Source organism: Bombina bombina, chromosome 1, assembly GCF_027579735.1.
Source record: "Bombina bombina isolate aBomBom1 chromosome 1, aBomBom1.pri, whole genome shotgun sequence".
Taxonomy (NCBI): Eukaryota; Metazoa; Chordata; class Amphibia; order Anura; family Bombinatoridae; genus Bombina; species Bombina bombina.
The window spans coordinates 245,223,972-245,239,881 of NC_069499.1; the positions used below are offsets into that span (position 1 = coordinate 245,223,972).

The 15,910-nt window shown below is 35.5% G+C and overlaps 1 protein-coding gene across 2 annotated transcripts in view; it reads right to left on the minus strand.

The window, feature by feature from the left end:
• PAK6 (p21 (RAC1) activated kinase 6) overlaps positions 1-15,910 on the minus strand; it is a 140,711-nt gene that overhangs the window by 66,640 nt on the left and 58,161 nt on the right. For both annotated transcript variants that reach the window (XM_053697905.1, XM_053697904.1), the window contains exon 3: positions 11,613-12,182. In XM_053697905.1, the coding sequence (XP_053553880.1) occupies positions 11,613-12,182 (570 nt within the window). The remainder of the gene's footprint in view (positions 1-11,612; positions 12,183-15,910) is intronic.

Consider the following 15,910-nt stretch of genomic DNA (forward strand, 5'->3'; position numbering starts at 1 on the left):
TGGTCAATACCCTGTATTTTTAACGATGATACATCTGAGTTGTGAATTAGTTTAAAGTGTCTTGATATGGGGGTGTCACTATCTTCATCTTCAACTGACCTAAGATGTTGCAAGAATCTGTCTTTGAAGGACCTCTTAGTTTTTCCTGTATATTGGATATTACAGATATCACATGTGAGAAGATAAACTACGTGTGTAGTCGCACAATTGATGAAGTATTTAATGTCATACTCTGTGTTCGTTGTGCTTGAAACAAATTTATCGCCCTCATGTATAAAGTTACAAGTTTTGCAGATGTGTTGTCTGCACTTAAAGCATCCCTGTCTTTGTTTAAGCTAGCATCTATTTATCTTAGGTTTGATGTCAGAAGGGGTTAAGTGATTAGATAGAGTCTTAGCTCTTTTAGGAATGAAATCACATCCAGACTTTAAAATCTCTCTGATGGTAGGGTCTGAGTACAGAATAGGAAGAGAGTCTTTAATAATTGTACATATTTTGTTGTATTCTACACTGAAGGTAGTTATGAATTTAATCTTATTATTTTCATCCTTTTTAGTCTTTGACTTGTTGTGTTTATATTGAAGCAACTCGGTTCTTGGAATTTGATCAACAGTTGCTTTGGCTTTTAATAATAGGCCCTCATGATAACCTCGCTGTTTGAATCTTTCAGTTGCTTCACTGGCCTGCTTGTGATATTCTTTTTCACTGGTGCAGTTCCTTTTTAATGCGAATATATTCCCCTTTGGGTATGCCTCTTAGCACATGCCGGGGATGACATGATTCAAATTTTAACAGTGTGTTACCTGCAGTTTCCTTTCTGTACATTTTAGTCTGGATAATAGATCCAGTCTCACCGCCTTGAACAGTGAGATCCAAAAAGTTCACACTTTCATTGCTGTGAGTACCTGTAAACTCTATACCTAGTTGATTGCAATTGAGGTAATTGCAAAAGCAATCTGCCTCGGTTGCGTCACATTCTAAGATGAAAAACAGATCATCTATGTAGCGACAATACTGGATTATCGCTCCCTTGAACGGATTACCATCTCCAAAGACGTGGGACAGCTCCCACCAACCCATAAATAGGTTGGCATTCCTAAAAGAGCTAAGACTCTATCTAATCACTTATCCCCTTCTGACATCAAACCTAAGATAAATAGATGCTGGCTTAAACAAAGACAGGGATGCTTTAAGTGCAGACAACACATCTGCAAAACTTGTAACTTTATACATGAGGGCGATAAATTTGTTTCAAGCACAACTAACACAGAGTATGTGCGACTACACACGTAGTTTATCTTCTCACATGTGATATCTGTAATATCCAATATACAGGAAAAACTAAGAGGTCCCTCAAAGTCAGATTCTTGCAACATCTTAGGTCAGTTGAAGATGAAGATAGTGACACCCCCATATCAAGACACTTTAAACTAATTCACAACTCAGATGTATCATCGTTAAAAATACAGGGTATTGACCATATTACCAAGTGGAGAAGAGGTGGTAATAGAGAGACATTACTCAATAAAAAGGAAATCTATTGGATGTTTAAATTACAGACTAGTGAACCAGAAGGGTTAAACATTAGACGTGACCTAGACGTATTTATCTGAATATATGCCTATTTATAGTCTAATCAAATAACTTATATGTGACAGTAATGGCAAGACATCTATACTTCTTTGGCATTTTGAATTTTGATTTTTTGATTTGTTACACAAAATATACATATACTAAGTATAAATTTACATGAAAAAATGTGTATAGATCCATTCAATTGTAATAGTTTGCATCCTAATATTTTATTAGAATGGTAATTACATGAAGTTTATGTCTCATTATATATAGCAATTCTTAAAATCAGTGGTCAGATTATTCCTAGTCATACTTTCCCCATATTAACCCTTTGCATTCTTTTTATGCTTATCCTTAGTAACCGGCAGAATAGTTAAATTAGCCCGTCTTGTGGATACAGGTATTCAATCAGGTTTGAAGTATGTAAATTACTGGTAATTAGCTAAGTCATAAATAGGTGAGTGAGCTGATCCTCAGGTAAGCAGTGATCAAGTGCGCAAACGCACGAAACATGTTTGCATGAGGATCAGCTCATCAACCTGATTGTTGGAGTCACTGCTGGCTCTTTGCTGGACACCACTATTTTGTCCTTCTTTTAATCGTTTTGGAATTAAAGCTGTTTTTACATTTTATATCTTGCCTGGAGTGCCTTCCTTTCTTTCTTCAAGAATCTTACAAGCTTGAGCGCAACTTCTCATCTCGGATCAGTATATATATATATATATATATATATAAATATATATATATATATATATATATACCTATACATATACAGTATATATATAAGAAGCCCAAGTGAGGCTATTATTTTATCTTACAGAAGATTTAATTTTAATTAAATATTGGTTTACGTTGCTTCTACAATTGCTAACAGTTATTTGCCTACAGTGTTAATTATATGTTTGAAGTTAGATAATCGATTAGTGTTTGTACCCTTTGTATTGTTCTCATAATGATTGTTGAACAGCTATAACTACCATGTATATTTTGATGTTAAACTTAATAATAATAAAAAAATGTTTACATTTGGCTAATATGTTATTCTATAGCAGCACACCAGAAATGTCTTCTAATTACAAGATGTTTTCCATCTTTTTAACTAATTTTAAACAATATATTTATATTCACATTCATGCCCAAACTTACCGAGATTAAAAAGTCTCAGCTCAGCTTTAATAGCTACAATGCTTCCTGAATGATGAGGACAAAGTTTACAGATCTGTTGCTGGAGGGACATTCCTGGTAAGAAAATGTGATTTTATTTAGGACTGGTGTCAGCAACCTACAGATCTGTGCCGTCTGTGCCACTTGTCTTAAAGAGGTTTTTTTTTTTTTAGAGGCACTCGGAATGCTGCCTATGGTGTGAAAGGAACGGTAAAGTTAAACTTTCTTGGGTTTCCGGTTGGGGGCGGAGTGAATAGCAGCTCGCTCCATGTCGGCGTGAAGCTTGACCAAGTAAAGAACCTGCTCCCTCTCTTAGCCTCATACCCCTATAGCTGGGGGGTCAGTGGGCTGTAATTGTGCTAACGTTAGCCGGAGATGGAAACCACAGTGGCTTAATAGAGCCTAGCGGGGGTAACCGCTTGCTGTATATACACAGAAACATATCCAGCTAGAATTGTAGTAGAAGTTGGAGGTGTAAGGCATAATCTAAATCAAATAGAGGAAGCTAAAAAGTTTATCAAGATGTATAGAGGTAATCCTGAGCTAGAACATGATTCATCAGATAATCCACCTGGCTAGCCCAGGTGAATTCAGGAGGTAATAGTAGGGCAAATTACTAAGATGAAGGAAATTAAATGGGAATGTGTTGGTTATATATTTCTGTTTGTGTTTTTTGTGGTCATTTTTTTGTATATACAGGGCGGTTGCCCTCCCTTGTTTTTATTGTTGAAGGTTTGGTTGGTCTATGTGGTGTTTGTTATTTGGTGTGTTTTTTTTTTTTCCCCCGATTGGGTTAGTATCGGCAAATGACAAGGGATCTGAGATAAGGAAGAGGTTAAAAGGGAAAAGGTCATGGTATTAGAAGGTATTAAGATTTTATCATGGAATGTTGGGGGGATTTCATCACCAGCTAAACGTAAATTAGTCATTAAGACATTGGCAAAGCATAAACCTGACTTAGTCCTTTTACAGGAAACTCATCTGAACGAGCTAGAAGCCACCAAGCTTAAAATCAAGTGGGTAGGGGAAGTGGTAACATCATCAGGACCTACTAAGAAAGCTTGAGTGGAGTGGTAGATCTTGAATATAGGATCATTAAAGCAGACATAGATATAGCCGCCAGATATATAGTGCTTCAAATTTGTATTAAAAATACCAGATTTATTATTTGTAATATTTATGCTCCTAATAAATTCTCTTCCGAATTCTGGGAAAGAATTAAAGGCAAGGTATACCCATTTAAAGCAGAGAATCTTGTACTCGGGGGGGATTTTAATATGACATTGCAACCAGTATTGGACCGATTTTAAAAAAAAAAATACGGTATTATATAAAAAGGAGGCCAAATATTTCAAAATTTTTTGTAATAAATTAAAATTGGTTGATATTTGGAGAGTGCAAAACCCTGACACATTGCAATATACGTGTGAGTCCAAAGCCCACAGAACCTTTTCGCGTATTGATATTTTCCTGGTCTCAGAGTCTGTGTCCATCTGGAAGCTGGAGTCGGAAATCCAGCAGATCGTTTTATCAGATCATGCAATAATATCGTTGTCATTTCCTCCTTGTGGAAAGATTAACTCTAATAAGACAGTGTTTTCATTTCCCAGGCACCTTTATACAGAATCAAGATTTTGTTCTTGGATCCGGCAAAAAGGGTTTGAGTACAGCAGGTTTAATGCTAGCTACAGAAATAAAGTGCAAATATTTTGGGAAGCATTGAAAGCAGTTCTGCGGGGAGAGATTCCAGCATATTTGAAAAGAAGAGATAAGATTATTAAAACAAGGGAGACGCAACTATCTAATAAAGTGAAGAATGCGTTTAGGAATTTACAGATTGCTCCTTCGGGGGCTAATTGGAGTATATATTTAGAATATAGAAAGGAAAGATATTTTCTTAAAACAAAGATCACAGGAGGAAGAACTAAGAATCAATAGATATTTTAGAGGATTCAATGGGAGTTCGGTTAAATATCTGGCGAAACTTACCAGATGTAGGAAAAAAATAAATTCTATAGTTGCGATAAAATATAATGAGGTTAGGCATACTGACAATCAGGAAATAGGCCAGGAGTTTTTAAATTATTATCAAAAATTATATTCCGCGGTTAATATTAATCGATCCACACAAGAAGTTTTCTGGGCGAAGGTTAAGACTCCTAAATTATCCTCTGAAGATCTGGTAATATTAAATGAGCCAATTACAACAATTGAGATTAGTAAGGCAATAGACCGATTGAAGTTAAATAAAGCAGCAGGCCCGGACGGGTTCCCCGCGGAATTTTATAAATGCATGAAAGAAGAGCTATTGGAAGTATTAGATAAATTATTCAATACTTATTATACCACAGATAATTCCATCTCGTCTTATTTTTCATCTGCCAATATCTCTCTCATTTACAAAAAAGGCAAAGACCCGGAAGATCCCGCATCTTACAGGCCAATTTCGGTATTAAATACCGACTATAAAATATTAGCAGCTATTTTAGCGGCCAGACTATCTAGGGGTCTACAGGATCTCATACATCCTGATCAGTCAGGATTTATGACCCAAAGGAATCCCATAAAGAACTTTCGTAAATTAATTACATTTTTGGATTACACATGGAATACTTGTCAGGAGGATGGGAGGCGGGAGATCCCAGATAGGGCAGTGCTCACACTGGATGCAGTCAAAGCATTTGACTCCATTATATGGGAACATCTATTCAGATCAATGGATGAATTTGGGCTCAAGGGTAATTTTGTTCAATTCATCAATAGAATCTATGCAAAACCTATTTCATATCTGGTGATAAATGGAGCCTGTTCTCCCCCAGTGGTTCTACAACAGGGTACTAGACAAGGGTGTCCATTATCACCATTATTGTTCAATATTGCCCTTGAACCATTTGCAATTAGATTAAGGGAAGGCCTATCTGGTATCCCATTGGGTCCCAATAGCCTTAAAGTATTGTTATATGCTGACGACATCCTGGTCTTAATGGAGAATACTCGTCGATCTCTTCCAATGCTTCTGTCGTTGATTGAGGAGTTTAGCTCTTTTTCGGGTTACAAAGTTAACCTTGAAAAGAGCGAACTCATGTTTGCAGGAGAAATTACTCCCCCAAGGATTGAATTACCATTTAAAATGGTTAATGAAATCAAATACCTAGGGTTAGTATTACATAAGAATCCTAAACAGTGGTATGCGGCAAATTATATTTCAATCTTTCAGAAGATCAAACAAGACCTACAACTTTGGGCCTCTTTTCCGTTAGCCATTACAGCAAGGATCAACTTAATCAAAACTATAATTTTTCCCCGTCTATTGTATCCGTTACAAAATTTACCAGTTTTTATACCAAACAAGGATATTAACAAATTAAATGGTTATATTTCTAAATTCTTATGGAAGGGTAAGAAACCGCGTATTGCTCTTATGAAATTAAGGCAGAAGTCTTCCCGGGGAGGAATGTTCTTGCTAGACATTAAGTTATATAATATTGCAACAATGGTCAAATTTGCTTTTGACTGGATTGCGGATTCAAATAGGATTACCTCAATTGAGGAAGAGTCGTTTCTTATACACCCTTTTGCTCTAAAAGTTATTCTTCATTGTAAGTTTGCGACAGTTACCATTGAATGTGCTCTCTCTAATCTCATTCAAGAATATAGTGCAGGCCTGGCACAAATTTTGTACTATGCTAGGTATAGATCCGGCTTATTCAGATTATCTGCCCATTATGGGCAACCCGCAATTTATACCGGGGATTTCCCAGGGAGTGTTTAAGAAATGGAATGAAAAGGGTTTAAATTTAGTGAAGCAGCTTTTTAATGATGATTACCAAATTATAGGTGTGGAATCGTTTTTTCAAATGTTTGATTTGCCGAAAACTCAATCAGTTTGCGTTCTTTCAGATCCGTCATTTTATTTCGGCGCAAGGTTGGGTCTTTCCTATATCTGTCATTTGGTCTGAGGTCAAAATTATCATTCAGAAGTTTGCTAGACAAGCTACCTCAATCTCATTGATCTATGATATCATGTTGTCAAAACAAAGTCAAGTCCTCGTAGATAATCTATGTGACTTCTGGGTACGGCGAGGTATGGACACAGATTCTGAGAGTATTGAAAAGAGTTTTTTCATGTTAAAAAAAGCAAGGTCTCTGTGGGCTGGAGGGAATCACATGTTAAGCTTATCAATAATTACTACTTGTCCCCTCAGAGAATTGCCAAATTCTATCCCACTAGATCAGGTAACTGTCCCAAATGTGCACATATAAGTGCCGACCTATTGCATATGTTTTGGTTCTGTCCAAAAGTCAATCAATTATGGTCAAAAATTACTTACTGGTTGGGCTTTCATCTTAAAAATTCTCTCTCTTTAAATTTGCAGGATGTTGTATTTTTGAAGTCAGTATCAAATATAGGGGACCACCTCTAGATTCATATTGTTAATACCACAATATTGGCAGTCAGGCACCTTATATTAAAACACTGGATATCTAGTAAAACTCAGAGATTTAATGAGGTTGTAAAGGTCATACAGGAACAGATAGTTTTTGAATCTTATCAAATGCATGATGCGTCAGAAAGGAGAGTCAGAACTTTTCTATCAACATGGTCCCCGTTCATCAAGTCCTACCCCTCTTCTATACAAAAACAAATTCTCTTCCCTTTTCTTTCCTCTGTCAGCTTTGCGGAACTAGTCTTATTAGGTATATTTCCATCTTCCTGGATTGATAGTAGACAGCAAAACAGTGGTTAAATTGGAGTTTAGCCCATATTGGGGGGGACCAATTAATTTTTTTCTTTTTTTTTCTTTCTTGTTTTGTTTTGTTTTGGGTTGTATCGTTTTGTTTTGCTTTGTGTTGTCTTGTTTTGTTTGGTTTTGTGTTTTGTTGTGTGTTGTGTTGTTTCGTCTTGTGCGGTCCCATTATGTTGGGGAAAAAAAAGAAAAAGGACACCATGCAAATGAATTTAAGAATATTCTGTTTGTAAAGTTATATACCAATAATGGTTGAAAGATGAATTTATATTGTCAGTGTAATGGTTATTATACATTGATTTGGAAGCATTGTAAAATATTACTTTTGTTTATTGGTGTTCAATTATTAAATAAATATAATAAAAAAAAAAAAAAGTTAAACTTTCTTGATTCAGATAAAGCCCCCAATTTTAAACAACTTTCCAATTCACTTCCATTGCCTATAAAATATTGTGCACATTTAGATACACTTTCTAAGGCACTAGCTCCTACTGAGCATGAGCAATAATGCACAGAGTATACATAAATGCATTTTGTGGCTGATGGCTTTCACGTGATGCAGTGGGAAGGAAAATTGAAGTTTGTCAGAACAAAAATCTACTACTTAATTGAAATTCAAAGTTAGTTCAAACAAAGGGCTTTTGTATTGTTTCTTATTATGCATTTAATGATTATGCTATTCTATTGGCACATTTAAAGGAAACCACAGTAACTGGGCAGCCCAGAGGTTATTAAAGGTAAGAAGCTGGAAGGTGGATTCCAGAGCCAGGTGTCATATATGGGTAATGGTGCCGTCACAGCACATCTGGGTTTCCTTTCTATTCTCTTTCTCCACCCCTTCTGTTCCATCTCTGCCATCTTTTTGCAATTCTCTCTTTGTCCAACTTTGTTTTCTCTCCTCCCTATCTATCCCTCTGTGGTTTCCATTTTCTCTCTCTTCTGTCTAACCTCTCTTTACTTTCTCTTTTTCCTTCTCCTTGTTTGATGCAATTGATATATAAAATAAATATTTATACTAGACCATCTGTGCTCATATGAAGCATACAACACTTCATTTTTTATTACCTATTACAACATTTTCAGGTGTGACTAAACTAAAGGTTAAAGAGTGCACACAGGGCTCAAATTAGAGGGAACATTGCTGGTATACATTATTAATTTGGCACACCAGTGCCTGATTTAGTACATGAACATGCATATATATAAAAAAAAACATTTTTTTTTATAAATGTCCTCATACATAAAAACACTAGAATGTTAATTTAAGTAATTATGTGAGAACTAGTATTATATAGTATTATTATTATATTACAAAGAATATGATAGTTATAATTACAATAATTAAGCTCATTCATTATAATACACATCAGCTAGCCCATGTGGGTTGCAGTCAAGGCAGAAAATCTGTTGTGCAGTCAGTTTGGAGTTTTCCACTGATGAAATGTTTAAAGGAAGCAGCCTCCGGGATCTCAATTCCAACTCATAAGTCATATTAGTCATGAATGTAAACTATTTAGTGCCACGAACATGTTTTTACATTTTTCTTTCTGAGGTAGTATTATTTTTTACAAATACTGCTCTTCCCGACAATCCTCATGTACGAGAGGGACACTAAGTATCTGCCTGAACAGGAAAGGAATGACCCACAGGAGGACTGAAGATTTGGAGACACCTGTTCGCCTGTCAGTACTGGTAGCAACACGAGAGGAAAGTTTGTGTGAACGTCTCCCCTTGGGATAGGGCTGTGTTGCTCAATCAGGGAGGGGCACAGAGGGGGCTGTCAGGTTTATTTACTGTACAAATTATTATTCAAGTTTCTACCATGGTCAACTGCGTAGCAAGAACTTATTTTTGGTAGAGTTTCCATTTAGCATAGGAAGAACAACATTGTCAAAATTAAGTGTCTTTGCATAGAGCATTAATGATTCAATATTTCTGAAATTTATTAAATTAATTAGCAGTGAGTTCTGATCATAAGATGTGCAGACATCAGCCCCCAGCACAAACCCAACACAAGCCTGTGAGCTCTTATGCTTCTAATCTAACTGAACTCAACGGGCCTTGCATTTGTAATGCGTTACATTCGGTTGTCTAGTTCTGTAATATGATTCAGTAATCACAATTACTGTTTAGAGTTGTGACCTTTTTTTCTCTGTTGTTCTATAAATAAAATATGATGTTAATAATAATGAGGCATCATTTACAGCTATATTTGAAATACTCACATTCTTACTCTGTCACCTGACCCATTAGTTAAGTCAATTGCATTCTTATTTAACAATTTCTAATTGCTAGCTGGCATTTCCTTTAAAGTATGTGTGTTTATTCCCATTTGGGTCAGGCGAATTACTATTTTGATACTCATGTTGGCCACTACCATCAGGAAAATAACTTCACATGGTGTGTGAACACATTATGTACTGATATGCTGGTGATCAATTTCCTTAAATCATTGTAAAGAATTGGGGAGGGGTCTGGATGGCCACTTATCAAATTATAATAAATAATTATACTTGACTGCAATATTCTAGGTATGTTGTTCTCAAAGAGGGACCTAGTTGCATATTTTTGATAATCACAATCCTGCAATGCCCACTGGTATTTGTGACCATATTCATTATACCCTCATACATTGTAACTTGCCCCTATACCTTCATACAGTTTAATAATTTGGGACTTAAATAGAACATTTTTATATTTGTATGCAGTATCTCAACCTTTCAATCTATAGTTCTCACATGTTGTGTATTTCAATAATCAATTGGTATAAACCTGCTGCTTATCTTAATCTATCATAATAGATCTAAATTCCTTTTCCGATTTATCTTTTTCTAGTACCCTCTCTTGCTATTTAATGTACAATAGTTGTGCCTGCTTCTGGTATATATCTTTATCCTTAGCGGTCAGCTTAATTTGCTGTTATAGTGGCTTTAGAAGCTATGGTTGCTATAACAACTGTGAACTCCACTTGTGATATCTAGAGCCAATTGTTGTAATCTAAGGTAATGACTGCATAAAAGGAGCGTGTTCGGTTTAGGAATGCCGACTTATTTTTCAGGCTTATTAAACATAGATCTCAACAGATTGTATTATTTTAAACATAATCTCAACAGATTGTATTATTTTAAACATAATCTCAACAGATTGCATTATTTTAATTCATATTGGTGTTTAAAATGGATTGCTCATTATTTGGAATGGGAAGGCTATAAAATGGTTGGTTTGAGGAAAGGGTTAAAGGGACACGGTACTGTAATATTTTTTCCCCTTTAATGTGTTCCCAATTATCCATTTTACCTACTGGAGTGCATTAAATAGTTTGTAAATAGTTCCTTTACTTTTATTTTCTCATTTGAAATAGTGGTTTCAATTAGCAAAAATGCTTATTACATATGTAAAAATATACCTAAATGTACAATTTCCCATACATTTTAAACACTGCAGATGGTATAACAAGTCACTGTAAAAACATTAATGGGAAACCAATGTAACAGTACACTGTCCCTTTAACTACCCAAAATGTCACTTTTTGTATTGGATACAATAATATACATTGTGTCCTAAAACATTTTGTGCTAAGTCTAGTGGGTGCCTTGCCTGTTTTGGCTTGCTTTGTAATTTTATTCAGTGCACCTTGGCAGTTGATCGTGTGTGTGTCTTTTAAAATATTTTTAGTTTATCTTATCTGCTTTTCTGTGACCGTTAGTAATCCACAATAATCTCCAGCACTGAGCAACCAATCACTATGTAGAACACTACAGAGCCAGATTACTGAATGCTACAGGATTTTCTACAGACTCCCTGAAGCAGTTAAAATTACATGAAAAGCAGAAAAAAAAAATGAAAGTAAAACTCGATTAAACATTTTATGCAGAAATTACATATTGATTTAAACACATCTTCAAATTCCCCCTAGTAAATGCTAATAAATTTGCTGTCATTAATCCAACGTACCCAATGTATTACCCCCTGTTTTTATTAATGGTGTAAATCTAGTTAAGCAGGATGGTTCAGTTATGTTATGACACAGTCATCTTGCTTGCTATCAGGAACATAATTACTTAAGCTGTGTAAAATGTATAAACAAACAGTGTACAGTTGTAACGATAAAGAAAACAACCCTACCTTTATTTGCTGCGTTGGGAGAGACAGGCCTGCAATCTTCCCATTGCTCGAGGGTACAAAAACACTGCGTAACTGTCTAGGTTTTGAAACAATTTCTGTGGCTTTTGGTTTAGTGTGATTGTCCTGTGGAGATGTTGGGGTTTCGTGGTGTAACGGTCTAGCTAAGAGGTCACAGTCTATCTGTGCAGGAGATGGCTTTGGCTGGGGCACATGATCCACAGAGTCCTGAAAGTCTCTGGGTTCAGGCGATTGTGCATTAAATACAGTGCAGTTTGGCTGGGTTTGATCATCGGCTTTATAGTCCGGCCACATAGTCTGTCTCCTGCTTGCCTTAGATCCACCATTACAGTTAAGGAAGTTGCCATATTTTTCAGTCTGGCTCTGTTCAGCCAAGTAGTGCCCCTCATGGGATTTTTCTTCTCCAAGGACTCCCAAAGATTGAGCCCTTCTTCGGGTCAGTGGGCTTTTTCCTCTTAGAGTATTAGAACTGGTTACAGAAAGTTTCTGAATATCATTAAGGATTCCTGTGATATATCCCTCCAGTCCAATGGTGCTTCCTCGTACAACAGTCTGAAAAGTAAACATCAAACATATAACAATTACATCTAGGAACCAACTCATTATACTAAGGGACTTCAACAATAACAATACAGTATTGAACAATAATAAAATATTTTGATTATATTTACACAATAAGCTATGTTTAAAAAACAAATGTAAGCTTACCTGATCAATTATTTTATTTCATGGTGGTGAGAGTCCACAAGACATTACTCCTGAGATTCAACTCCTGACTGCTAGGAGAAGGCTAAAATTCCCAAAGCTCCAAGAGCACTTAATCCTTCTAACCTCTCTGGTATCCCAGTCTGATGTATAGCAAAGAAAGGAGAAGTAGAAAGGTAGGAAAGTGCAAAGTAGGGAAAATGAGGTGCAAACTAGAACTGGCACCAGAAAAAAATAATTACGTAAAAAATAGGGTTTTGTGGACTCTCACCAACATGAAAGAAATGAATTTATCAAGCAAGCATAAATTTTTTTATGTAGGTGGTGAAAGTCCACAAGTCATTGCTCAAGGACTTTCCTACCAATCACATCAAAAGTAGTAAAATCCAAAAAGCGGAAATTGATCTAGAATTTTTTTTAGCAATATTGAATTTAGGAAAAAAAATAAAAAAATAAACTATCCAGACTCCAAGTAAACCTTGGTAATCATAAGATTTAGTGAAAAAGTTACAGGAACGGATATAGCTCTCTGAACTTTATGTGGACCAACGGACATACAAATTAAAGGATTGCCTGAACACAGTCTAGATTTCAAGACATTTAGCAATTTTTCTGTAATACAAAACAGAAAAGGCCAAAATATGACTCTTCAAAGACATAGGAGATAAGTCATTATATGAACAGACTTGCAAAAAGAATAATTCTTTGAATTTTAAAAGAATGCCAGCTAAAACCTTGGTTTTCATAGCAGGACACAAAACAACTTTCCAAATCATTTGAGAAATTTTACTTGTAACAGGCTTTATGGTTTGAAATAAGGAGTTCAATACAGAATTAAAGAAACCTAAACAGGTATTCAATCTCTAATCTATTAAGATGAGAGGCTTGAGATCTTGATGATTGGGGAATCTGAATCAGATTCACAAACTAAGTTCTGCAGGACCTGAATGGAGCAGTCAGATTAATGAAGAATTTTCTATTCCATTAAAACTATAACTCATAGAAACAGAAGTCATCAAGTCTAGGTTTGTGAGATCCCGTTGTTCCACAATCTAGTAGAAAACTACTTGAAGGAGAAAACATTCCTGTGGAAGGGCTTACCTTCTAAGGAAATCTGCTACACAGAAACATTTTCTATATTTTTGCATCCCTAGAAGAAAATCTGTGTCTAATCAAAAAAGACCTAACCTAAGACTTCATTCATTGCTAAGAAACTGCAAGTTCCCACTTGATAGTGGATATAAGCTACAGCTATAACATTGTCAATGAAAACTGGGATACGTTTCTCCATTCAGAAGTGGACAGCTTTAAAGGGACCTAAAGATTGCACGTCCAAGATAATTATTGGTAACCTCACCTCATGAGGAAAGGAAACTTGCTGTCCTCTCTTGGACCGAAAGACTGAACCCCAGTCCAGGATAATGGCATCTGCAGACACTTTCCAAGTAGGTGGAATAAAGGACATCCCCAGTAAAATAGTTTGGAAAAACTATCCAACGGGACAGAAATTCCCTCACTGAAGAATCTCAAAAGAATTATACAAGAAAGTTGAGTGAAAATGTTTGCACTATTGTCAAAGCATGAAAAGTTGAACGGGTCTCATATGAAACTGTGCAAAGGGAATAACATCTAATGCTGCAATAATCAGACATAACACTTCCATGCATTGGAAATTTAGTGTAGTTCTAAGCAAATTGACTGTAACCTTGATCCCTGATACATTAGACAAAGCAGTGTACTCACTGAGTCTAAAATGACTCTAAGAGAATAGATTCCTGATAAATGAGAAAGAGAAATCTTAAAAATTAATTGTTCAACCATATCTTCAAAGAAAACAACAGTAGAATGTTGGTATGAAATACAACTGATGGAAAAAATGTAGCCTGAACAAATATTTTGTCCAGATATAGAGCCACTGGACTACATGAGTGTCTATTACATACTAGAAACTTCCTAAAACCTTTGCAAAAATTCAGGGACCTGAAAAGTTTGTCCTGAAAGGCAGATTTTAGAAGCTGGACATGGTCTAGAAATAGGATTAAATGTTGACATAAATTGACACTGTTGAATAAAGGGTATAATTGCCCAGATTGATATAATTTTGAAAATAGAACTCTGAGAAATTTGATTAAAGTCATTAAGTCCAGAATTAGTTCTAAACAATTACTGAAAATGTTTTAAATAAGAGATCTTGGACAGCCTGTGATATACCTTCTAAAGAAAAAAGTGTAAAATGCCCGCTACCATAGTTTCATGCTGATTTTTAAGAGGAAGAAGGCTCATAGAATACTTGACCTTGTTCCAACTGGATTAAACTTTCAGAAAGATTGAAATTGACAAAAAGGATGAAAAAATTACTATTTGTTCTGCTTTTCACTTAGACTTCTTGTCCTGTTAGAAAAAGTTATTTTTCCTCCAGATACAGTGGAAACGAGAACGTCAAGACCGGGTCTAATAAAGTCTTCCTTGAAAATGAGAGTTAAAAGTCTATATTAAGAAAATATGTTTGATCACACTGACGTAAATCATAAAGCACTTCTGGTCAGCACTGGTAAAGTCATATACTGTACTTAGAATAAAGTTGAATTATCTCAACAATGGAAACACAAATAAATGCATTAGTCGACTTTTGACGTATTAAACAATTTTGAAAATCTTTATCCTGAGATTTGCTCAGACAAATTTTAACACCAAAGAGCATACACAACTGCTACAGAAGCAATGCTTACTGAAAAAGGTCTGTCTATGAAAGGTTACCTGTTTCATATCCATATGGTTTCTGAAAAATGTCCTTTAAGGGAATAGTAGTGCATTTGGCTAAAGCTAATAGCACCATTCACCATCTCATCACTCATTTCCCAAACATCTACATTAGAAGCCAGAAAAGGAAAAATACTATTACATTTACAGGAAGAGTTAAAAGAAGAGACCATGTTTACTCTCTTTAAATTATTTTTAATAAGAGCCACAGGAACAGGAAAAACAAAAAACTCTTGTTCTTTCATGTTTCAAACATGAAAGACTCCTGAAAAGGTGTTCGAGTCTGAAAACTATAAGGGCATCCTATGGTGTTCTTAACTCTGATTATGCAGAAGAACCTGATAATGTAACTTTAGGATGACTTCTAGACATATAACTTTTACGCATACTTGGTTGGGGCATAGCAGCCACAACTACAGAGCGCACAAACCTTTAAATCATGGAGCAAAATCTGAAGCTCTCCCTTGTATTGAGGAAACAGAGGGAGAACAGATTTATTTAAAGGCAACAGCAGCATTAGACTGTTAGAATGCCTAATGAGATCAGTTTCAGTTACTGTAAAGATGAACTGGTAACAATCCTGCAAAACAGAAAATAAAATTGTTATCAGTGAATCTACCCTAAAACATATTGTAAGGTAGTAGGGAAAAGATTTCAGTATGCTCCATGAAAGAATACACAGACAAACAAACAAAATAAATGAAGACAACCACCATGTAAAAGCAGTAAATAAAAGTTTGGAAACAATGTAACTGGGACCTTGTAGAAAGTGTGCATATAAAAAGATTGTGCATATTTAGAAAGAAAAAAAAAAT